The following is a 21,992-nucleotide window of genomic DNA, read 5'->3' on the forward strand; positions in this document are numbered from 1 at the left end:
TAACAAAAAACGTGGACAAGGGATATAGGGTTAATTCACAGAAGTGGAAATCTGTGTTGTCAATAGGCACATGAAAATGATGCAGCAGTTTTTGACTGTCATCCGGGAATTATAAATTAAAACAATGAGAATCCATTCATACCCATCAGATTAACAAAAATTTTAAGTATGCCTATACTAAGAATAAGCAAGAATTTTTTCTTTAAATGAGATGGTAAGAATGCTCATGCACTGCTGATGGGGATCCATCCAGACTGCTAAACTACTTCGAAAGCAGATCAGCAGTCTCCAGTAAAAGTACAGCCAATTACTCATTGCAGACTGACCTATTCCATTCCTAGGACCTGTATCCTGGAGAAACCCCACCAAGAAGCATGAGGGGACATGTAAAATATGTTTACTGCAACATTTTTGTAACAATGTAAGAACAGAAGACCTAAATGGTCCTCAAAAGGAAAAAGGTTAGTGAGCTGTGAGAGCTGTTGAATCTATGGTAATTAGCAATTAAAATTTTAAAAAAAAATCCAGCAGATATAAATATAAAGAATATGTTAGTTTAAAATAAACAAACCTCAAAATGATGAATATACAGTCGACCCTTGTACAACATGGGTTTGAACTGTGCAGGTCCACTTTACAGGCAGATTATTTTCTACAAATACAGTACAGTACTATAAATGTATTTTCCTTATTATTTTCCTAACATTTTCTTTTCTCTAGCTTATTTTATTCTAAGAATAAATACGTAATACTTATAACACAAAATGTGTTAATTATTAATGTTAGCATGAAGGTTTCTGTTCATCAGTAGGCTATGAGTAGTTAAGTTTTGGGGGAATCACAAGGTATACACAGATTTTCAAATCAACTAGGGCTGGTGCTCCTAACCCCTGTGTTGTTCAAGAGTCAACTGCAGTATGACACCACTTACCATTTAAACCACATAAATCAATAAGATATTACTATCTGTTGATACCCATGTATGTAGTAAAAGCTGAAAATCAGAGTAAACAATACCAATTCAGCAGAGCTGTTACTTCTGGCGGAGGGGAGGGGGTACAGGGAGACTTCAACTGTATCTGTGTTTTGCTATTTGTAAGTATTAATGTTATTAATATCAGTAAAATCTGGCTGGTGGGTTTGGGCATTTCTCCTACTAGTCTCTGTCCTTTTCTGTACATTGGATTTATCAAAAGAGCATAAATTTAAAAATCAAAACTAAAACATAACCATTAATTAGACTTACATATATAGTCAAGAAAATGTTTGGTCTTACCTCAACTGAAGAGCGAGGAGTCACAAAGAACTGATTGAATTCATCAGGGCTAAAATCTCCAAAAATATACTGGAAAAGAGAAAACAGGCCCTGATCACATAAAATATACAACTTACTTTCAGAAAAAACGCTACATATTATACAATCCTAAGATTGTATAATCATAGTCCAGGAGCCCCAAGATCCTTTCTTGAGCTCTACAAATCAAGGGCCTGCAAAGCAGAGATTTCCAATTAACAAGAAAATATTTAGCCTTTTCCATAAATTGTCAAAGAACACTCTGAAATCGATAAAGCTCATTTAGAAAGAGGCCAACTGTGTACACCAAACGTGGAAGCAGAGTCCTGCCTGAAAGAGAACTTTCTGGCTCACAGACACTTCCAGGTATACCCCCTTCACCTTTCTGCTGACTCATTTCACTACCTCCACGTCAATGTTCTGGGCCATGAGCTAATGAAGAATAGAAAACTTGGTTCTCAGAGGAAGATAAGGAAATTAAAAAAAAAAAAAAGGAAAATGGTAATGATCCTGATGAATGATCTTTAAGATATATATATGTACCTCTTCATCCTGGAATTTCATTTAAATGTGATGAATAAATTACTGAACAGATGCAAGTCTAGTTGTGAACCCTCACTTCACAGAATTCTGAGTGTAACTTTCTGGAAAAACAACTGGTTCAAATGAATGGAAGCAAGTTTGGTAAGTGCCTAGCAGTTCATATTCTCCCTGGAGCTTTAAAACTAAGTCACTGACAAGAATCAGAATGACTTGATTTCTACAACAAAGAACCAATCACTCACTAAATTATTCATTCATCTAATCAATGATTATTTAGAGCCTACTAACGCCATGCATGATGATCAGTATTGGGGATAAAATGGTAAGCAGAATTGTGGTTCCTCTGCTCTAATGGAGCTGAGTAACCTGCAGGGAAATTTCCAAGCATGTGATTCAAAAATAACTAATAACTACATATTATGTAAATGGATAATGCCCATTATTATCATAAATGTGAGTAAATGACAACTAACTCTCATTGCCTGTTAATAAGATTGCACCAAGGTGCACCTGGGTGGTATAGTCAGTTAAATGGCCAGCTCCTGATTTCAGCTCAGGTCATGATCTCAGGTCCTAAGATCCAGCCCCATATAGAGCTCCAAGTTCAGAGGGAAGTCAGCTTGGGAGTCTCAATTCTCCCTCTCCCTCTGCACCTCCTGCTCCTCTGCACACGCAAGCACACATGCTCTCTTTCTCTCAAATAAATAAATCTTTTTTTTTTAAAAAAAAAAAGAATGCTCTGATATTTAAGATTTTTAAAATTTATTTATTTTAGAAAGACTGTGTGTCAGCTGAGTGGAGAAGCAGAGAGGGGAAGGAAAGAATCTCAAGCCAACTCCCCAGTGAGCGCAGAGTTGATGGGTGTAGAGCCTGACAGGGGCTCTATCTCACAACCCTCAGGTCATGAGCCAAAGCCAAGAGTCAGACCCTCAACTGACACAGCTGCCCAGGCGCCCAAGTGTACCGATATTTCTCAGGAGAATACTTCTGGAGGGCTCTTTGGCAATAGCTACCAAAACCATAAATACGTATTAAAAACAAGAACATCATCACATAATATTCACACATACTCAAAAAAGATCCACAAAGAAATTGTGCATTGATAGTTATGGTAAAAATAAGCAGAGTCCCAAAACAATTTAGAAATCATCATCTGCAATACTTTCACTGTGAACTCAGACCCCCTTATCATCTCAAACACCAGGGGAAAAAAGCGTGTATTAATTGCAGCCAGGTGTAAAGCAAGCAATGGATGGGAAAGGTATCTTCCAAGAGAAAAGGAAGTGGCAGAAAGGGTGGAGGTGAAGAAATGACACTGCTGACTGGCATTCCTTTACAGGCCCACTCCAGATAGAGATCTTTAAGTCTAGATATAAAACCTCAAAATTTACTCAGCAGGAAATGAAAAGGCAAGCCATAAACTGGGAAAAGATAGTCCCAAAAATACCAAATGCTGATGAGGATAAGGAATGACTGGAACTTTCTACATGGCTGACACAGACTCAGAATGATACAGCCGCTCTGGAAAAGAGTTTGGAAGTTTCTTACCAAGTTATCCCACACCTACTCACTTACCCCAGGGAAATGAAGACCTCTGTCCACCAAAAAAGAAAAAAATAAAATAAAAAAGTATGCTGATGTTTCCAGCAGCTCTATTCATCATCACTAAAAAAACCCAAATGTCCATCAAGAGGTGAACATGGTACATCTATAAAATGAAAAGCTATTCAAAACAGCTCTCAAAAGCATCATGCTAAGGGAAAGAAGTCCAACTTAAAAAGCTACATGTGATATGATTACATTTATGTAACATTCTAAGGCAAAAGTATAAGGCCAGAAAACAGATCAGTGGCTGTAAAGGGCTGATTACAAAGAGGCACACAGGAACTTTTGGGGGTAAGGAAATTTTCACAGGAGAGCCTGTTGGAAAAGCAGTAACCATCCTAATTGCCAAGGAAACACACAATCCACTAAAACATTAATGATTTCAGTCTCCATACAGAAGTGGACAACAAAGAATCACAGGACATGTGAGGACAATAATGAAGAGAAAGCAAAGAAATTCTCATCTGTATCCTTACAGAGATTCTGACAGATGAAAGAAATCCAGACAGTCATCACAAAGGAGCAAGTAGAGGGGATCCCTGGGTGGCGCAGTGGTTTGGCGCCTGCCTTTGGCCCAGGGTGCGATCCTGGAGACCCGGGATCGAATCCCACATCAGGCTCCCGGTGCATGGAGCCTGCTTCTCCCTCTGCCTGCCTCTCTCTCTCTCTCTCTGTGTGACTATCATAAATAAGTAAAAATTAAAAAAAAAAAAAAAAAAACAAAGGAGCAAGTAGAGGCACCTGGCTGCCTCAGTCAGAAGAGCATGCTACCTTGACCTCAGGGTTGTGAGTTCAGGTCATGAGCCTGTGTTGGGCACAGAGCCTACTTAATTAAAAAGGGGAGAGGGGTGTGCCATCAGAGAACAATGTCGTGTTCATGCACATCAGAAAGTTATTCAACTTAAATTACTACACATTTAAAAACTCAGCAGAAGGTCGTAATATCAGAATCATCAATAAGACTATAAAGCAATGAAGTAATGGTTTTAAATTTCCAAGAAAAAGGTATTATGTCTCTAGAATTCCAAGGCATTTTGTTTTCATAGAATTCTATTCTACAATTTAAGATTACTCTTCAAATGCAAAAAAAGAAAAAAATTATCTTACATCCACACACCCCTCTGTTGAGGAAGGGGTCTTTAAGAATTCCAAAAAATGAATTCAAGAGATACAAGAGTTGTAAACAAAGAAGCAAGACCCAAGAAACTGCTGATACAGCAGCTGTGAAGTCTGATGCAGAAACCGGATTCCTGGTGCTTAATTTAATATAAATAGCAAAAACATCCATTCTATCTTCTCTTACAAGAAAGAAAGAAGGACTCCTATTTTATTTCAGAATGTGGAGAGGACATATAAAGATGAGAACTGAAAGGCTCGACAGGATTGTTAGGTTATTTTCTTGAGTCAGATTTTCTTCCTGGGTCTGCATCAGGAATCACATTTCTAAGCAGGCATTTTTACTTTGGTTTACATACAATCTAAAGTCTTAAAAAGATATGGGTAGTGCAATAAAAGAGCTAAAATCCCGGACAATTTATTAATGCCATGTCAGTAAAGAGGGAGAGGGAGTGACCAGCAAGTGCCATGTTCCTAGGCCAGGCGGCTGGGAGCAGCCTCATTGCCAGCCATGGCAGTGCTTAGAAAGGTTCCAAGGAAAAATTTTCTCTTCTGTTTCTTTCAATTTAACCATTTTTACTGATTTATTTTACAAGAGGGAGAGAGAATCCCAAGCAGGCTCCATGCCCAGCACAAAGCCCAATTAATGCAGGGCTCGATCTGACCTGAGCCAAAATCAAGTCAGACACTCAACGGACTGAGCCACCACCCACGTACCCCTAATTTCTTTATTTTTAAAGTATTATTTGAGGAGCAGCTGGGTGGCTCAGATGTTTAAGCATGTGCTTTCAGCTGAGGTCATGATCTCAAGGGTCCTAGGACAGAGCCTCAGTTTTGGGCTCCCAGCTCAGCGAGGACTCGGCTTCTCCCTCTCCCCCTGCGCTCCCTCTTGCGTGTGCCCACACACTCTCTCTCTGTCTCAAGTAAATACATAAAATCTTAAAATAATAATAATTATTTGAAAAACTTTCTTATAGATTTTTAAACTTTTTTTTCTTAAGATTTATTTATTTTAGAAAGCGCAGGGGGAGGGCAGAGAGAATCCTCAAGCGGACTCCCCACTGTGAGGAGCCTGTCAGAGAGGCTCAATCCTGGGACCCTGAGATCATGACCTGAGCCAAAACCAAGAGCCAGATGCTCAACCAAAAGAGCTACCCAGATGCCCCTAAATGCATTTTTATTACAACTTCATGCTACTAATTTCTCTACCAGATACATACCTTCGACCTGGTCACAAATCTAAATGGGGAGAAATGAGGAAGAGCTTGCTGTACAGGTGGGGAGAAAATCTCCAAGATACTGTTAAAGGAAGAGAACACTGGGAACAAAAGGGAAGAAAAGCCGGAGCCGAGGGAAAGCCATGTACAAGCAGTGCAGCCGCACCAGACTCCTAATGTGTCTTGTGTCAGAATTCTTAGTTCTGAATTCTTTATTCAAAAAATTACTTGCAAAAAGTCAATATGAACAATTCAGAAATCACCAATTAAAGATACACTCATTTTGCAAAGAAATTACAAGTTTGCACCTAAATTTGCGCTTGTGTTCAAGATTTTACTGACAACAGATTAGAACTTGATGAGAACATTTAATCCAAAAAAGCCGTCATAAGCAACTGCTAACTATCAACTATGCAACACTAAAATATCACTTAGCACTCAACAAATGGCTAGCTGGAGCTGTGTGACTCCACTGTGATTTCCTGAACACAGGCTCACATGCGTCAACAAACAACGCCATCAAAGTACCCGTGAATCACATCCTCCTGTCACAATCAGACCAATTTTCAACCTTTCAAATGCACCAGTCTGAAAGTGAGCAGTTACACCTCCACAATATAAAGAATGGTCGTTTCAGTTCTGTGACTGAGATGACAGAGGGGACTGCTAGGAAGCTGGTGCCAAAAATGGCAGCGCTTGTGCACAGTGCTCACCTCCCCAAGGAGTCTGGTTAGGATTCGTTTCCTCCAGAGTGAGTATTCCCCATATGCCCACAGCACATAAACGACACAGATCTTTTTCCTCTGTGCCTGTACACATACTGCTTATGCTTAACCAGAAATGCAAATGTAATGAAGGACTGCAGTAGAGGAGGGAGTTCATTCTCAGATCAGCAGAGTTCAAGCCACTGGGGTCTCAGGCAAGGGAAAGTTTCCCAAAAGAGAATCCCCACCCTTCACAGTGCATGCAACAAAAAGGACAAATCTTCCTTTCTAGGTACAGTAACAAATACCTCTTTGGTAACCATTCAAATGTTCACTTGGAACGATATAACAAAATATCCCATAAAAACTCTGAGGCTATGACATCATTTCAGAGTTTAACAAAATCACCTGCATCATTAAAAACTTACCACAAGAAGCATTACCAAGAATAAGTATTTATTATTCACACTGTTCCAGAAAGGCAAATAGGAGAGTTGCTTATAAAAGTTAGCTTATGGGGATCCCTGGGTGGCTCAGCGGTTTAGCGCCTGCCTTTGGCCCAGGGCGTGATCCTGGAGTCCCGGAATCGAATCCCACGTCGGGTTCTAGCATGGAGCCTGCTTCTCCCTCTGCCTGTGCCTCTGCCTCTCTCTCTCTCTCTCTCTCTCTCTCTCTCTCTCATGAATAAATAAATAAATCTTTAAAAAAAAAAAAAAGCTGTTTATGTACAACAGCTTACATAAATCATTGGGAGGAAGAAAGGTAATTTTTAAATGTCCTGTTAAAATCTACAAAAACAAAGGTCAAATATTTATTCGAGAGCAATCCCAGTGCGTGGACAGAGAACACTGTCCTGCATTTTATTGACAAGTTTTTAACTTAATATGCTTGACAAAAGGTCGAAGCCACACAGCGTTGTGATGCTGAAGAGTCTGTCATAGAAATTCACGATGGCCAAATGCCACTACGTGTTCAGGTTCTGTATCTTCTCCAAAGGCCTTCCTAATTTTCAATCACAAATTATTCTACGTGTTTGGCAAAATGAAGAATGTGGTCAGAGAAGGCAGGATTGTTTTCTTAAAAAAAAAAAAAAATCAGTGTTGTGAAAGGTTGTGGAAAAGTCCTGAATGACAGAAGCTAAAGAGACATGACAAGTAAATGCAGTGCCTGACCCCAGACTGGATCCCATCCTGGAGGGAAATGCTATAAAGATTATTAGGTCAACTGACAAAATTAGAATATGGACAGGTTATAAAAAGTATTGCACCAGTGTAGACTTATGAAAGCAGTAAACTATCTTACTGGTTATGTAAGAGAATATTCCTATTCTTAGGAAACACATTCAAGCATATGGGGGTAAAAGATCATGGTGCATAATCTCTCAAATCTGAGGGTAGAGGGAAAAGTGTGTGTCTGCATGTGTGCATGAGTTTGAGAGTATGTATGTGAAGAGAGAACTCAAGCACATGCCAATGATCGAGCAAAGGGCGTTAAATCTTAACTGGTCAATCTGGGTAAAGGAGTAAATGGGGGGGGGGGGTTCTTCATACTACTTTTAGTTTCACAACTTCTGTAAATCTGAAACTATTTCCGAGTATAAGACATTCTCCTTCCTCTGGAGGGTTTTTTTTTTTTTTTAATTGTTTATTTATTTATTCATGAGAGAGGGAGAGACATAGGCAGAGGGAGAAGCAAGGCTCCCTGTGAGGAGCCTGATGTGGGACTCGATCCTGGGATCCCAGGATCACGACCTGAGCCAAAGGCAGACAGACACTCAACCACTGAGCCACCCAGGCATCCCAAGACTTTACATGTATTAATAATCCTCCAGAGGGGAATGACTGAGTGGCTTGGGATGCCTGGGTGGCCCATTGGTTGAGCATCTGCCTTCGGCTCAGGGCGTGATCCCAGGATCCTAGGATCGAGTCCCACATCAGGCTCTCTGCATGGAGCCTGCTTCTCCCTCTACCTGTGTCTCTGTCTGTGTCTCCCATGAATAAATAAATTGTTTTTAAAAAATGTAAAGTCTTTTTAGGGAAAAAATATTATAGGAGCCTGGGTTAAAAAAGATAAAAATGATTCTGCCTGATTTCACATTATTTATAATTTAGTGGGGAAGAAAATGTCACAGACTGCATGAATTAGTTTTGTCCTATTAGAGCAAAAAAAAAGATAAAACAGGACAACTGAGTCTGCGTGGGAGAAGAAACAGTAGGAACAAGTGCATTATTTCTTGCATTTCCAAAGCCCAGTGCAGGGCCCAGCATAGATGCTCAGTTCACGGGTTTGGGGAGGATAAAACATAAGAAGATGCCTGAAGGCCCTCTTTCGGCCCAAATGCATTACAAAAACATTTATTTATTTATTTTATTTTTTTACAAAAACATTTATATTGTCATTTAGAATTTCACTCTTCTAATAGCTATCACAAATACTATAAGGCAAAACTGGAAACTCCCTCTAGGTTTTAAGCAAACCCCACCAGAGTTGGATGAATAATGGAGTCATAAGGAACAAGAAAGCAAAATGGGATGCTCCCTTCCCAGCTGCCATGATGCCCAGAGGAAAGGCATGTGGTCAGAGGGCACGCCCCAAGGGCTTTTTTAGCCTCTCCATTCCCGTCTTACAGAGACAAGCCTGTGAGGTATAGAGGCTCTTGCCCACTACCAGGGACACAGCTGACTTCCCCTTATTTCCAACTAACCCCAGCTCAGGCTTTCAGAACTCCTAGTGTTCACATGTCTGATTATTTTTTTATCCTTTCAGAGACGATATGATAAAAATAGAAGTTCTGCAAGAAAAGGGGGCAAGCCCACAACACAGGATGAACACAAGACACCTTACTGAAGTGCAGCACCAGGATGTGGCTACTCTGGGTCTCATCATTTGGAGACCCAAAGCCATGGCCCTTAGAGGGTCTTGCTCCGTAAACCCTGGGGAAAGGGTTGGGCAAACCTGGAAACACCATGTTCACGCTACAGGAAAAGCAAAGGTGCAATGTCAGGGCAAGGAAGGCCCCACCGCCGCCCCACCTACAGCTGACTGTGCACAGATCTCCAGAAGCGGCAGCCAGGAGAAACGGGGCACCAGCACTCCAGTGCGGCACTAGGGGGCGCGGGAACACAGCATGTCATTCCTCCAGTCCAACTTTCAAAACCTCATCTCTAAAAGCACAAAGACGTATGTAGGGTGCCACCGAAGCATATTCTCTGCCTTCAAAGGGACTCATGGAAATAGGAGATCGGCCTCAGAGGAAAAATTTCAGATAAAGGCAGCACAGTGAACGTGTGGCTGCACACCCACGGACCCCCTCAGTCTCCCGAGGCCGGCGATGAGGCTGGCAACTGGAGCCCAGCTCCCAGAAGCATCTCCTGCGCCCAGGCATCAGCTGAGCCTCGCAGGGACAGAAGCAGGCACCGCAAACAAGAGGCTAAGAGGCGCAAAGCCTCCTCCTCCCTGATTTCCCAACCCAAGAAAGATGAATTAGGGAGAGATGATGAAACAGGAAGGACTAACAAACTGTTCCGACGGTGAAGTGAGCCTTAAGTTAGTTCATCTTTAACGTGAGGGTGTGCTGAACTAGAAACCTCCAGAGCTCTCCCTGGCTCCAAAAGTAGATCTTGGATCTAAGAAGGACAAAAAAAAAAAACAAGGGTCTGGAAACATCCTCAGCATTCAAATCCATGCTACACATGGATGAAGCCTGAAAACATCATGCTGAGTAAAAGAACGAAGGGCCACAAGTTGTAGCATCCATTCATGTGAAATATCTAGAAGAGGCAAATCTCTAGAGGTGTAAAGTAGATTGTAGTTGTTAGGGGTTCAGGGAAAGGGGAAATGGGAAATCACAGCTATTGGACCTAGGGGTTCTTTTTAGAGTGACGAAATGTTCTAAAATTGACTTGGTGATGGTTGTATAACTCTGTGACCACACTAAAAATCAATGAAATGTACTCTTATCAAATAGGTGAATTCTAAATATGCAAATTTTATCTCAACAAAGTAAAAGAAGAAAAGTGCTTGCATAAAAAGTCTAATTTCTTCACTATACTTTTTTCTTAAGATTTTTTGAGAGAGAGAGAGAAAAAATGGGTGGGGCAAGGGGCAGAGCAAAAGGACTCCCCACTGAGTAGGGAGCCTGACATGAGGCTCAATCCCAGGACGTGGGGATCTCATGACCTGAATTGAAGGCGGATGCTTAACCGACTGAGCCACCCAGGCACCCCTTTACTAAACTTTATTGATCATGCCTGCTACTTGATGGATACTAACTGACATCTACTGAAAGTTCACAGCACACTTTCAACTCTACAAAGTGCTGTAGGTGGTTTGGGGACATGTGGTGGTAACACTGTACAGGCAGTTGATGCACAGCAGGAACTGCGTTGATTTAACCATACGTACTGAGCACCAACTATCCACACTGAGCTGTGCTAGATTATAAGAAAAAACTAAATAAAACAGACACTGGGTTCAGAACACCACGACATTTACAGTTTTGTCACAGCATGAGTGGAGTGCAAGCTGCAGTGAGTTTTACAAAGGGCAAAGCAAAGACGGAGGCAGAGGAAGGCCTGCTCCTCAATGGACTGGGTTGGAGCAGAATTCTGTTTTACTTTCTTGGGGCAGAGAGGTCCTGAGAAGGGGACAGAATGGACAAACTGTGTTACAAAGCCACTCCCAAAGGCATAACCCTCTTCTTACAATTCAACCATCAAAACAGTGCGGTGTACTGTCTAATTTTGTGTATTTTATGTGACTACTAAAGTTCTTTTTTTTTTTTTTTTTTTTTTTTTTTTGTGACTACTAAAGTTCTATCAGAAGATTGCCTCTCACCTTCCTAAGCAGGATCTGTAACAGACTGGCTGTATACGAAGTGCTGTAATGGAGATTCTCAGCTAAAACCTGTCCCCACCAAATGCATTTCCAAATTAGAAAACATGATTCATCTAATAGAAATCCATTTTTTACCAACTTTCCAGTCCTATGTCTACATTGGAATTAGTTACCTTCCACAAAGGCTTAAACTTTAACTTGCTTTGCTCTCAACTAATACTAAACAGCAAGATCAAAGAGTCCTCACTATTCACTAACGTGCTATCTAGAACTTTTATCACATGGAAAAGAGATGATAAATTATTAGGGAATAAATTTAGTGTATATAATCTGGGATAGCTCTAGAGGAAGTTCAAGATTCCACCTACTTTAATATTCCTTACAATCACCTATGTGCTAATCTAGGAAGGAAGGTTTGGTGAGAGAGAGGGAGGGAAGGAAGGAATAAAAAAAGATAAGGGAGGGATCCCTGGGTGGCGCAGTGGTTTGGCGCCTGCCTTTGGCCCAGGGCGCGATCCTGGAGACCTGGGATCGAATCCCACGTCAGGCTCCCGGTGCATGGAGCCTGCTTCTTCCTCCACCTGTGTCTCTGCCTCTCTCTCTCTCTCTCTGTGACTATCATAAATAAATAAATTAATTTAAAAAAAAAAAGATAAGGGAAAACATGCAGAACTCCAATAAACAAAATTAACAGTAGCTCTACTTTTGCTGGGGCCAAGGGTGAATAAGAGTACAGGCTGCAGGAGACATTTGGGGATATTCTGAGAACCACAGGAAGGGCTGAAAGGTATATTACCTATGGAGGTGATTACACAAATGTGTGCATTTGTCAAGATTCATCATATATACTTTAAAAGGGTGAAATTCAGTGCACATATATTATGCCCCCATAAAGGTCTTTTTTAAAAGAACAAAACCAAGTTAAATTCATCTTTGTATCGCCAGCAGTTAATGCAGTACTTGGCATAATAGCAGGTGCTCAAAAAAGCTTTGTTGAACCAAAAGGAAGAGGAAGATAAAGGGAAAACCCTATCACAAATGTAAATTCTAGGGATAAAGAATGAGAGCCTCTCCATCCTCCACATCAGGGAACTTCCCACATGTCAGTGCTAACAAATCATCTTGGCTGCTCTGACTGGTTTTTATTCTCCTGTTTTTAAGATCATCAGAGATGCTCCACCCAGAAGTGCAATTTTCACTTTTAAATATAACCAAGGTGTAACTTTTAATTTTAAAATACATTTTAAAAAAATACAACATTTAAACAACCAAAACAATCTGAATTAAGCTTTAAAGAAAACTTATTAAGAGCATGTATTTTAGGACCCCTGGGTGGCACAGGGGTTGGGCATCTGCCTTTGGCTCAGGGTGTGATCCAGGGATTGAGTCCCGCATCAGGCTCCCTATAGGGACCCTGCTTCTCCTCTGCTTATGTCTCTGTCTCTGCCTCTCTCTCTGTCTGATGAATAAATGAATAAATCTTTTTTTTTTTAAGGCATATATTTTAACCTAGAGGAAAATCATTCACAATTATCATGTGGCCTCTCCAACTAAAGAAAAATGAACGTTCCCATTTTAAATCCAGAAAGAAAAAAAGGGTAAAACACACCAAAACACACCATGGACGTGATCAGAAAGGATTAGGGTAGTATTACACTATCCTTGCCTACCAAATAAATCACCTGTGTCCAGTGTGAACAGGGCACTCTCAGTCTTTACTGTCCCTCTCTCTTTCTGGCTTAAATCCATTCCTCTTAAATTCCTCTCTCTTTCCATGTCCATCAAAGACTTGCATATGACCGAAGACCACAGCTTCAATCTCACAAACACCCAAACAGCAAACATTCATCAAGAGCTAAAGAGAGAACTTGGCACACCCATATAATGAAATACTACTCCGTACCAAAAGGGAGAGAATTCTTTCAGGACGGATGAATCTCAAAATGTTATGCAGAGTGAGAGAAGCCAGAGAGAAGAGTACACCCCGTATAACTGCACCTAAATAAAATTCTAGAAAGGGAGAATAGCCTCGACTGACAGGAAGCAGATCAGTAATGCCTCGGTTCACCCTCAGACAGGGTGAAGACTCCTGGCAGGGGGTACGAGGGAGCTTTCTGGGCAACAGTTTGTGCTGGTAGTTCCCTCAGCAGGTGTTTATCAAAACTTAAAATGAGTACACTTATTGTATTAAACTACACCTCAAAATGATTTTTTAAAATCAATGCACAATCAGCGCACATCTACAACTAAGGAGGATAAGGTAGCTGTACTATAAAAGCAGCTCCTGAAGACCAGGGACCACAGTATTAATCTTTCACTTACATAAGCAGAATTCTTAAACACTCCTTTTGTAAACATCCACACATCAGGATTTTTTTTTAAAGATTTCATGTTCCTTGGTCCAAAGACTCTTACTGGGAGAATATACCATCACCCATGATTTGGTTCAGGACATCTGTATTTTGCTGCCCACTCTTGTAGTTCCTCCATCACTATACCTCAGATTGTTCTGGTCTAGCTTGGCCGTTCTACTGCCTAGATCCCCCAGCCACCTACTCAAACCCCACACCATACACAGACAATTACTGCCAATAACACTGAGTCAAACCTGGAGTGTTTCATTAAACAGAGTGCTACATGGGCAGAAACTTGTAAGTGCATCTGTTCTACAGGATTTTTTTTACTTAATGAAATATGCTGGAACTAAACCAACAGAAGCTCGGCTACTGAAGGCCACCTGCCAGAAAGGAAAGTACATCACTAAACCAGAGCTTCAAGTTTAAACACATTTGGGAAAAAGTAGTGTTACTACATAAATGATTTTCTTCTAATTTGCTAGCCATTGCCAATGGTTTCTTAAGCATTTTGTAAGATCTAGGACTGCCTAACGTATCCCCCTGTATCCCATACATCCAGAGGGAGGAAATACAGAATGCTCCCCTTAATGAGTTGTTTTGGTTGTGTTAATGACAACCAAGTTACTTAGAAGAGTTGGTCCAAGCAGTAAAAGCTGCTAAATTATGATCTGCTGAAAATACAAGAACACAAGAATAGGTGCTGACAGCTAAGGTCAGCCGAGTCCACTGCTTGCTTTTTCGGCTTTACTTCCACCTAATGATCTGCTGAAAACAAGATTGCAACTATGCAGAAATGGTTTACTTTACCAACCGAAACAACAGACCGAATTATGTATTTAAGTTCATGATTTATGATTTATCTTTTTTAAAAGATTTATTTATTTGAGAGAGAGAGACAGAGCACATATGAGTGGGAGTGGAAGAAAAAAATCACAAGCAGACTCTGCACTGAGCATAGTGCCCAAAGTGGGGCTTGATCTCATGACCCTGGAATCACGACCTGAGCCAAAACCAAGAGCTGGACACTTAACTGAACAAGCCACCCAGCAGCCCCTAAAGATCTTTTATTAGAGAAAACTAAACTTGAGGCTTCAGCAGGTTCCCCTTGTTGTAAATATGTGCAGCTTAAAACTTGAGTATCCTGGAAAAGAGGTATTTCACCCAATGAGCTCACAATACTCTGTTCTCCATACAGAAGCAGAAAACCAACCGTTGGTGGGGCTCATCTAACAGGGAAGCAGAGTCAGTGAGGCAGGTTAATGGTCTATGGCAGTGGCTCTCAGCCCCTGCTACCCCTAGAACCACCCGAGGATCCTCAGGCTATACCTGAAAATTTTCAGGGTTCATGGGGGTAAGGGGATCCCAAGGCTTCGGGCAACATTTTAAATGCTTCCTGTGTAATTCTGATGAGCACTTAGGGTTCAGAATCACTGTGTAGGGGTGTTCCCTTGACCTAAGAAAAAGCTCTACCACTACAGGCAATCGAGAGGTGGGAGAGAAAAGCAAACAGGAGGATAGGTGAGCAGAACTGCTTCGTACTCAGTTCTGCTCCCAAGCAAGGCAGAAGCAACTATGAAATCATTTGAGACTATTATTCACTTTATAAAAGGACCTACTGCTTGATGAACAACATTCAGGGCAGATATTTTTAAAGTGGGAACTCTTGGGGAGCCTCGAGGGCTTAGTAGGTTAAGTGTCTCCCTTCTGCTCAGGTCATGATCCCAGGGTCCTGGGATGGAGGCCTGCACCAGGCTCCCTGCTCAGGAGAGTATGCTTCTCTCTCTCCCTCTGCCCACCTCCCTGCTCGTGCTCTCTCACACAAAACATTTTTAAAAATTAAGTAAGCTTTGCGCAGTGGCAGTATCATAGCCAATGAGGTTTATCCGAGCAATTATTGCTAATTAATAAATTAAATAATAAAATGGGGACACTTTTAGTGCTTATAAAGGTTTACTAACCACAGACAACTTAAAGGTAACAAAACTAAATGTCAATCAGAAGAAAACTATCATGCAACTGGAAATAATTTGGTAAAAAAATTCCACTCCCATGCAACTTCCTAAAGATTTTTATTTATTTATCTGAGAGAGAGAGAGAACATGCGCGCACAGAAGTGCACACACGATAAGGGTAAGGGAGGGGGAAGAATCAAGCAGACTCCTTGTCAAGTGCAGTGCCCTACATGGGGCTTGATCTCAAGAACCCGAGATCAAGACCTGAACTGAAACTAAGAGATGAATGCTCAACCAACTGACCCACCCAGGAGCACCCCCCATGCAACTTTTTAGACATGTCTTTTTCACAAAAACAATTCTTCATAACTGAGCTCATTTCCCATTTGCTCTAAACTAACCGAAATCTAACACTCACCTCCAACACCACTCACCTCCAACACTTTTTCAGAAATAACCTCCCATCCAATCCAGCATCCTTTTATACATCCAGCTAGATCAACCATCAATCTGTTAAAATCAAGAGCTCTCTCACACACACGTTTTCTGTCAGTGGATCCTGCACCCTGCAAGAGTGGACTCTGCTTCAAACCCCTTCCTCCTCTCCTTTGGGGTGGCCCATCAATATCCCCCACAAGAAGCTCTCCTGCTCTCTCTGAGCTTCAACTGTTTTGAAGTCCAAATTCACATCTTCAATGTGAATTGTTCAATCATATTCCAGCTCCATTTTTCAGGCTGCTAACCCCACAATACTTTCACTCTTATATTCTTGTTTAACCTTAAACTCAAAAGGTCCATTATTTTCTCAAAACCAGCTTCTATGCTTATGCCAAAAAACACACTTCATTGTTCTGCCAACCTCCTAGATGAGAAACTTTGAAGATTATCTTAAATTACGTACGGTTTCCATCCCAAATTTCTGGGACCCATCAACAAAATATCAAATGTTCAGAAAGCTCTGTTTGGCAAAAACATGGCAACTACATAAAGTGAAAGAAGCATTCTAATTGATGGATGCCTACTGACATCCCACACGACTGAGTCTCAGAGAACAGTATCTCAATGAATCAAACGCAAGAGAACTTTTTAAACATACATTATATCTCAATAATATTATAAAAATAGATTCATCTTTTCAATCCTGCTGTTTCTCTCTCTTTTTTTTTTAAGATTTTATCTATTTATTTGACAGAGAGAGCACGACAGTGTACAAGCAGGGGGAGTAGCAGAAGGAGAGGGAGAAGCAGACTCCCCACAGAGCAGGGAGTCCAATGCAGGGCTTGATCCCAGGACCCCAGGACCATGACTTGACCTGAAGGCAGATGCTTTACTGACTGAGCCACCCTCAATCCTGCCGTTTTCTTTTACTATCCACCCTAAGCCCTGATGACCCTCCCTCCGAGCCTGGCTATCTGCAAGAGTAAACGGCAACCTCTAAATACCTAATAAGGGGATCCCTGGGTGGCGCAGCGGTTTGGCGCCTGCCTTTGGCCCAGGGCGCGATCCTGGAGACCCGGGATCGAGTCCCACATCGGGCTCCCGGTGCATGGAGCCTGCTTCTCCCTCTGCCTGTGTCTCTGCCTCTCTCTTTCTCTCTGTATGACTATCATAAAAAAATAAATAAATAAATAAATAAATAAATACCTAATAAAATACTTGACACATAAGAGGACCCTCAAATGCTGTCAGAATGGCTAACGGTCCTAAAAGAGTTCGTCACCAAACCAAATAGATGTCTCTTGAACGCTAATAGTATAATAAATATCAAAAAGTTGCTTTAAATGTTTAAGCAACATTTCCTGCCTCAAAGAACTTGGCCGGGGGAGAAGTGGGAAGGAAGGAAGAATGCATTCTGAATTACTCTCACGAGGTAGGCACTTCATTAAAGACATCTAATATATAGATGTCATTTCATCATTACATTATTTCTAAAAGGCAGTGACTTCTAACTGTTTTATGGTGGTAGCAGATTCCCTGAGAATCTGATGTAAGCAAATTAGGCCCACAGCCTGAAGAAGGCACACAACCACATCTTGGCGTATGATTCTAAGGACCTCAGAGACCCTCTGACACTCCTAATGTCCTATACTACCCTCCTACTCAAAGGGTGATCCCCAGGCCAGCAACAATGGCACCACTCAAGGGCTTATGCAGCTCTCAAACCCCACCCCAGACCTACTGCAGCTAAATGTGCCATCAAAAAGATCCCCAGCTGATTCTTTCTGTAATTTAGGTTTGAGAAGTATGCTATATTTCATGTAATCCCAGGGAAGTACTGCATCCTGTACACTGCTATCACATGGCTCTGAACAACCGCTTTAAGTCAGGTGACCATTTATCATCCAAACTGGAGGCACAGTTCAAGTAAAACAATCACATTAATTGGGATGCCTGGTGGCTCAGCGGTTGAGCGTCTGCCTTTGGCTCAGGACGTGATCCCAGAGTACTGGGACTGAGTCCCACATCAGGCTTCCTGGATGGAGCCTGATTCTCCCTCTGCCTATGTCTCTACCTCTCTCTGTGTATCTCTTGTGAATAAATAAATAAAATATTTGTTAAAAATCACATTAATTATTCTGGAACAACAGGTGTAAAACCAGGATGTATGGTCAATTTCTAATTGTACAGAATATAGAGATGGAATCTAAACTCTTTAGCCTGGTATAATGGCCATCCTTGCCTAAACAATCTAGCCTCATCTTGTTGTGCATCTAAAACCCCAGTTATTCTCCTGGCCTGATGCCTTCACGCAAGCAGCTTCCTCTTCCCCCACTGCTGTGACTACTGCTTGCCTGTCAAGGGTCAACACAGGCAACACCTCCTCAGGGAAGTACTCCCAACTCCTTATTTCTGTCAAAGCAACATCACATCTCATGGTAATTGCTCATTCACCTCTATGTCTCTGTAAATGAATTGTGATCTCCTTGTGTCTTTCAAGCTCTGGATCCTAACCACTTAAGTGCTTAAGCACAATACTTAGAATCTGGCAAATATATATTGATATTTACCTAAACAGTTATGGTACAATAAAAATTAAAGGAAGACTGAAATACAGTAGAATGCCATTAGACTGTACAGGATGACTTGCCAAGAAAAAAGTCACAGAAGCCCAGAAAGAGGAGGAACTGACAAACCTGGAAAAGGAGAGTGGGAAAGAATGATGCTCCCAGATGGGACTGTAAAGGACTCTGCAGCCATCCTCTGAAAGTTCATTTTCCTCCTCCCCTGTTGGTGAGTGGTTACCCAGCTCAGAAAACTGACACACACCCACTCCCAGCTCTAAAGAGGAGCCCCACCTGGCATGCTACCCACCCCTGACCCCAGTGCTTGGTTCAAGGGTGGATCGAAAGGGCACCAACCCCAAGACACAAAAACTCTGGAACATACACACACTCTCTTGTTCTGGTTGACATGGTGCAGGCTGGACACTACTGTGAAGCCTGCAACTGCTGTGACCATTGTGTCATTTGGAGGAGAACCAGCCTTAGGAAAATGCTGACACAAGTGAGAAGAAACCAGGTCCTCAAAGACACTGATTCAGCAGACCATCCCTAAAGCCTGGCCTCCTTCTGGGATTTCTAGTTCCATGAGCCACTACTTATCTCTCGTGTATGGTATAAGCCAGTCAGGGCTGGCCTTTCTTTTACGTGTTATCAAAAGCATCCTAAGACACGAATGAAGTGAGCAATGAAGGAGATAAAAGTCTTGTTCCAAGTTCAGTAGCTGCAACCAGGGGATTCACAGAAAGTAAGATCACTCCCACTTGCCCCTGATCAAATCAGTATGCAGTTTTAAAATCCAAACATTAGGGATCCCTGGGTGGCGCAGCGGTTTAGCGCCTGTCTTTGGCCCAGGGCGCGATCCTGGAGACCCGGGATCGAATCCCACATCGGGCTCCCGGTGCATGGAGCCTGCTTCTCCCTCTGCCTGTGTCTCTGCCTCTCTCTCTCTCTCTCTCTCTGTGTGACTATCATAAATAAATAAAAATTTAAAAAAAAATAAATAAATAAAATCCAAACATTAGAGGTGCCTGGGTGGCTAAGTTGTGAAGCATCTGCCTTCACCTCAGATCAAGATCCTGGAGCCCTGGGATAGAGCCCTGCCTCGGGCTCTCTGCTCAGCAAGCAATCTGCTTCTCCCTCTTCCTCTGCCACTACCCCCAACTTGGGCGTGTGCACCCACACACTCTCTAATGAATAAATAAAATCTTTTTAAAAATTGAAATTAAAATTAAATGGGAATGTGATTTTGGTCCTTAGGAACAGCCTTCCACAACTCTTCAGAAGAAAAGGCTCCAGCAGAGCATATAAGAGCTCAGGGTTTTGCACTTACCTATCTTTCCAGACTCATCAGCCAAGACCTCCCATCAACAGCCCAGGCCACAGCGCTCTCTGCGCACTTCTGCACAGCTGTGCACACTGGGTCTCTTGCACCAATGGCCTTCTCTTTGGCTGGCTGATTTCTCAAACCCTAGAACTCAATCACTTTACCATTTTCCCAACAAACCTGCAGAATTATTTACTCTGGGATCCCTGGGTGGCGCAGCAGTTTGGCGCCTTCCTTTGGCCCAGGGCGCGATCCTGGAGACCCGGGATCGAATCTCACATCGGGCTCCCGGTGCATGGAGCCTGCTTCTCCCTCTGCCTATGTCTCTGCCTGCCTCTCTCTCTCTCTCTCTCTCTCTCTGTGTGTGTGACTATCATAAATAAATAAAAATTAAAAAAAAAAAAAGAATTATTTACTCTGGATTTTAACAGTTGATTAGTCTCTCCCATGTTCAACTGTGAACTTGCTCAATAAATGGACTGTCCTACATCTTTCACCAATTTTTTCATCAATACATACTTATTGAGCACTGATCATGCTCTAGGCCCTAGGGGTGTATCAGTGAACAAAACAAAGAAATCCCTGTTCTCATCAAACTTATCCTCATCTCTTACATACAATTAGGCTCTACCTGGGAAGGCTGACAGCTCTTTAGCTCTTGAGAATTGGGGGAATTAAAGGCATTTGCTCTGACCAGGTCAACAAGTGATGGCTGCCATGGCCTATTAACAGGGCATGGGAGAGGAAGGCTGAAAGCACTGTATTGGAGTCAATAACTGTCCTCTGATCTCAGGATTACATTTATTGAGAAACAGCCCAGAAAATGAAACCTTATTATCTGATACAAAGGTCAGTTACCTGGATTTAAGAAACTATATACAACAGAGATAAAGAGAACAGAGAACATGAAAAACCTTACAAGAAGCTTAGAGGTCACCCATGCATTCTTTTTTTGTTTTGTTTTAAAGTAAACTCTATACCCAATATGAGGCTTGAATTCACAGCCCTGAGGTTGAGTCAGAGGCTCCACCAATGAGACAGCCAGGTGCTCCACCAACTCATTCGTTTTCTTTCTTTCTTTTTTAAGATTTTATTTACTTGACAGAGAGAGTGTGTGTGTGTGCACACAAGCAGGGGGAGCAACAGAGGCAAAGTCAGGCTCCCTGCTGAGCAAAAAGCTCAATGCAGAGGCACTCGATCCCATGACCCTGGGATCACCTGAACCAAAGGCAGATGCTCAACCGACTGAGCCACCCAGGGGCCCCTCACCCACTCATTCTTAATGAAGAAATTATAATCAATCTGAATACTTCATGGGCAGCCTATCTTTCTTATTCAGATCTCATTACTACAAGGTATTTCTACAGAGGATGAATCTGTCCCTCAGCGTTCTGCATGCTGTGATCCTAATCTTCATTTCCAGAATGAGAAACACCAAAACAAAACCATATGCGAGTCCTGAACAAACTGAATGACAAGTATTTTCTTTATTGTTTCCTCCAACAGGTCCCTCCCTCAAGTAACTTATTCACTGCACACACTGTGGAAGCAAGATGCTGTGCTGACAATGGAGGTGCTGGAGAAGACCAGACCTCAAGAAAGACTTCCTGGGCCACCAGGTCACCCCCAGGGTCCTTATGCTTACTTCAAAAACACCCACCAGGGCTCTAGTTAGACAACCATGGGTGTGGTGTTCACTCCACCAGGCAGGGCCCTCTCTGGGCACAGCACCCATGGAGGGCCCAGAAGGCTACAGGCTTCCTTCCATCAATAGCTGACTCTCAGAGGAAAGACAGGGAGGGCATCTACAGAATCAAAGTTCACAGGGGCCCCAAAGCTCACTGCGCACATTACACACAGGGCATTCCTTTCCTTTTTCATAGGAAAGTGAAGGACTAATTAACAAAACTAATTCAGATCTATGTTGCAGCCAAAAGAATCAATATCAAAGAGATAAAATGACAATGTATTTTACTTTCTGTCTACCTTAGAAAGAAAGCCTATTTGTTCAACATGTGCTATGGGATAAGAGGCCAACTCTT

At 42.0% G+C, this 21,992-nt stretch overlaps 1 protein-coding gene across 2 annotated transcripts in view; it reads right to left on the bottom strand.

Moving 5' to 3' along the window:
• Window positions 1-21,992, bottom strand: part of USP10 (ubiquitin specific peptidase 10) — a 73,472-nt gene that overhangs the window by 38,056 nt on the left and 13,424 nt on the right. The window contains exons 2-3 of one of the 2 annotated variants that reach the window (XM_041770566.1): window positions 1,277-1,345; window positions 572-652 (exon numbers count right to left, since the gene is read on the bottom strand). In XM_041770566.1, coding sequence (XP_041626500.1) covers window positions 572-610 — 39 coding nt within the window. In that variant the 5' untranslated portion in view covers window positions 611-652; window positions 1,277-1,345. The remainder of the gene's footprint in view (window positions 1-571; window positions 653-1,276; window positions 1,346-21,992) is intronic. The other variant, XM_041770564.1, reaches the window with a different exon arrangement.

Source organism: Vulpes lagopus, chromosome 10 (genome assembly GCF_018345385.1).
Source record: "Vulpes lagopus strain Blue_001 chromosome 10, ASM1834538v1, whole genome shotgun sequence".
Lineage (NCBI taxonomy): Eukaryota > Metazoa > Chordata > Mammalia > Carnivora > Canidae > Vulpes > Vulpes lagopus.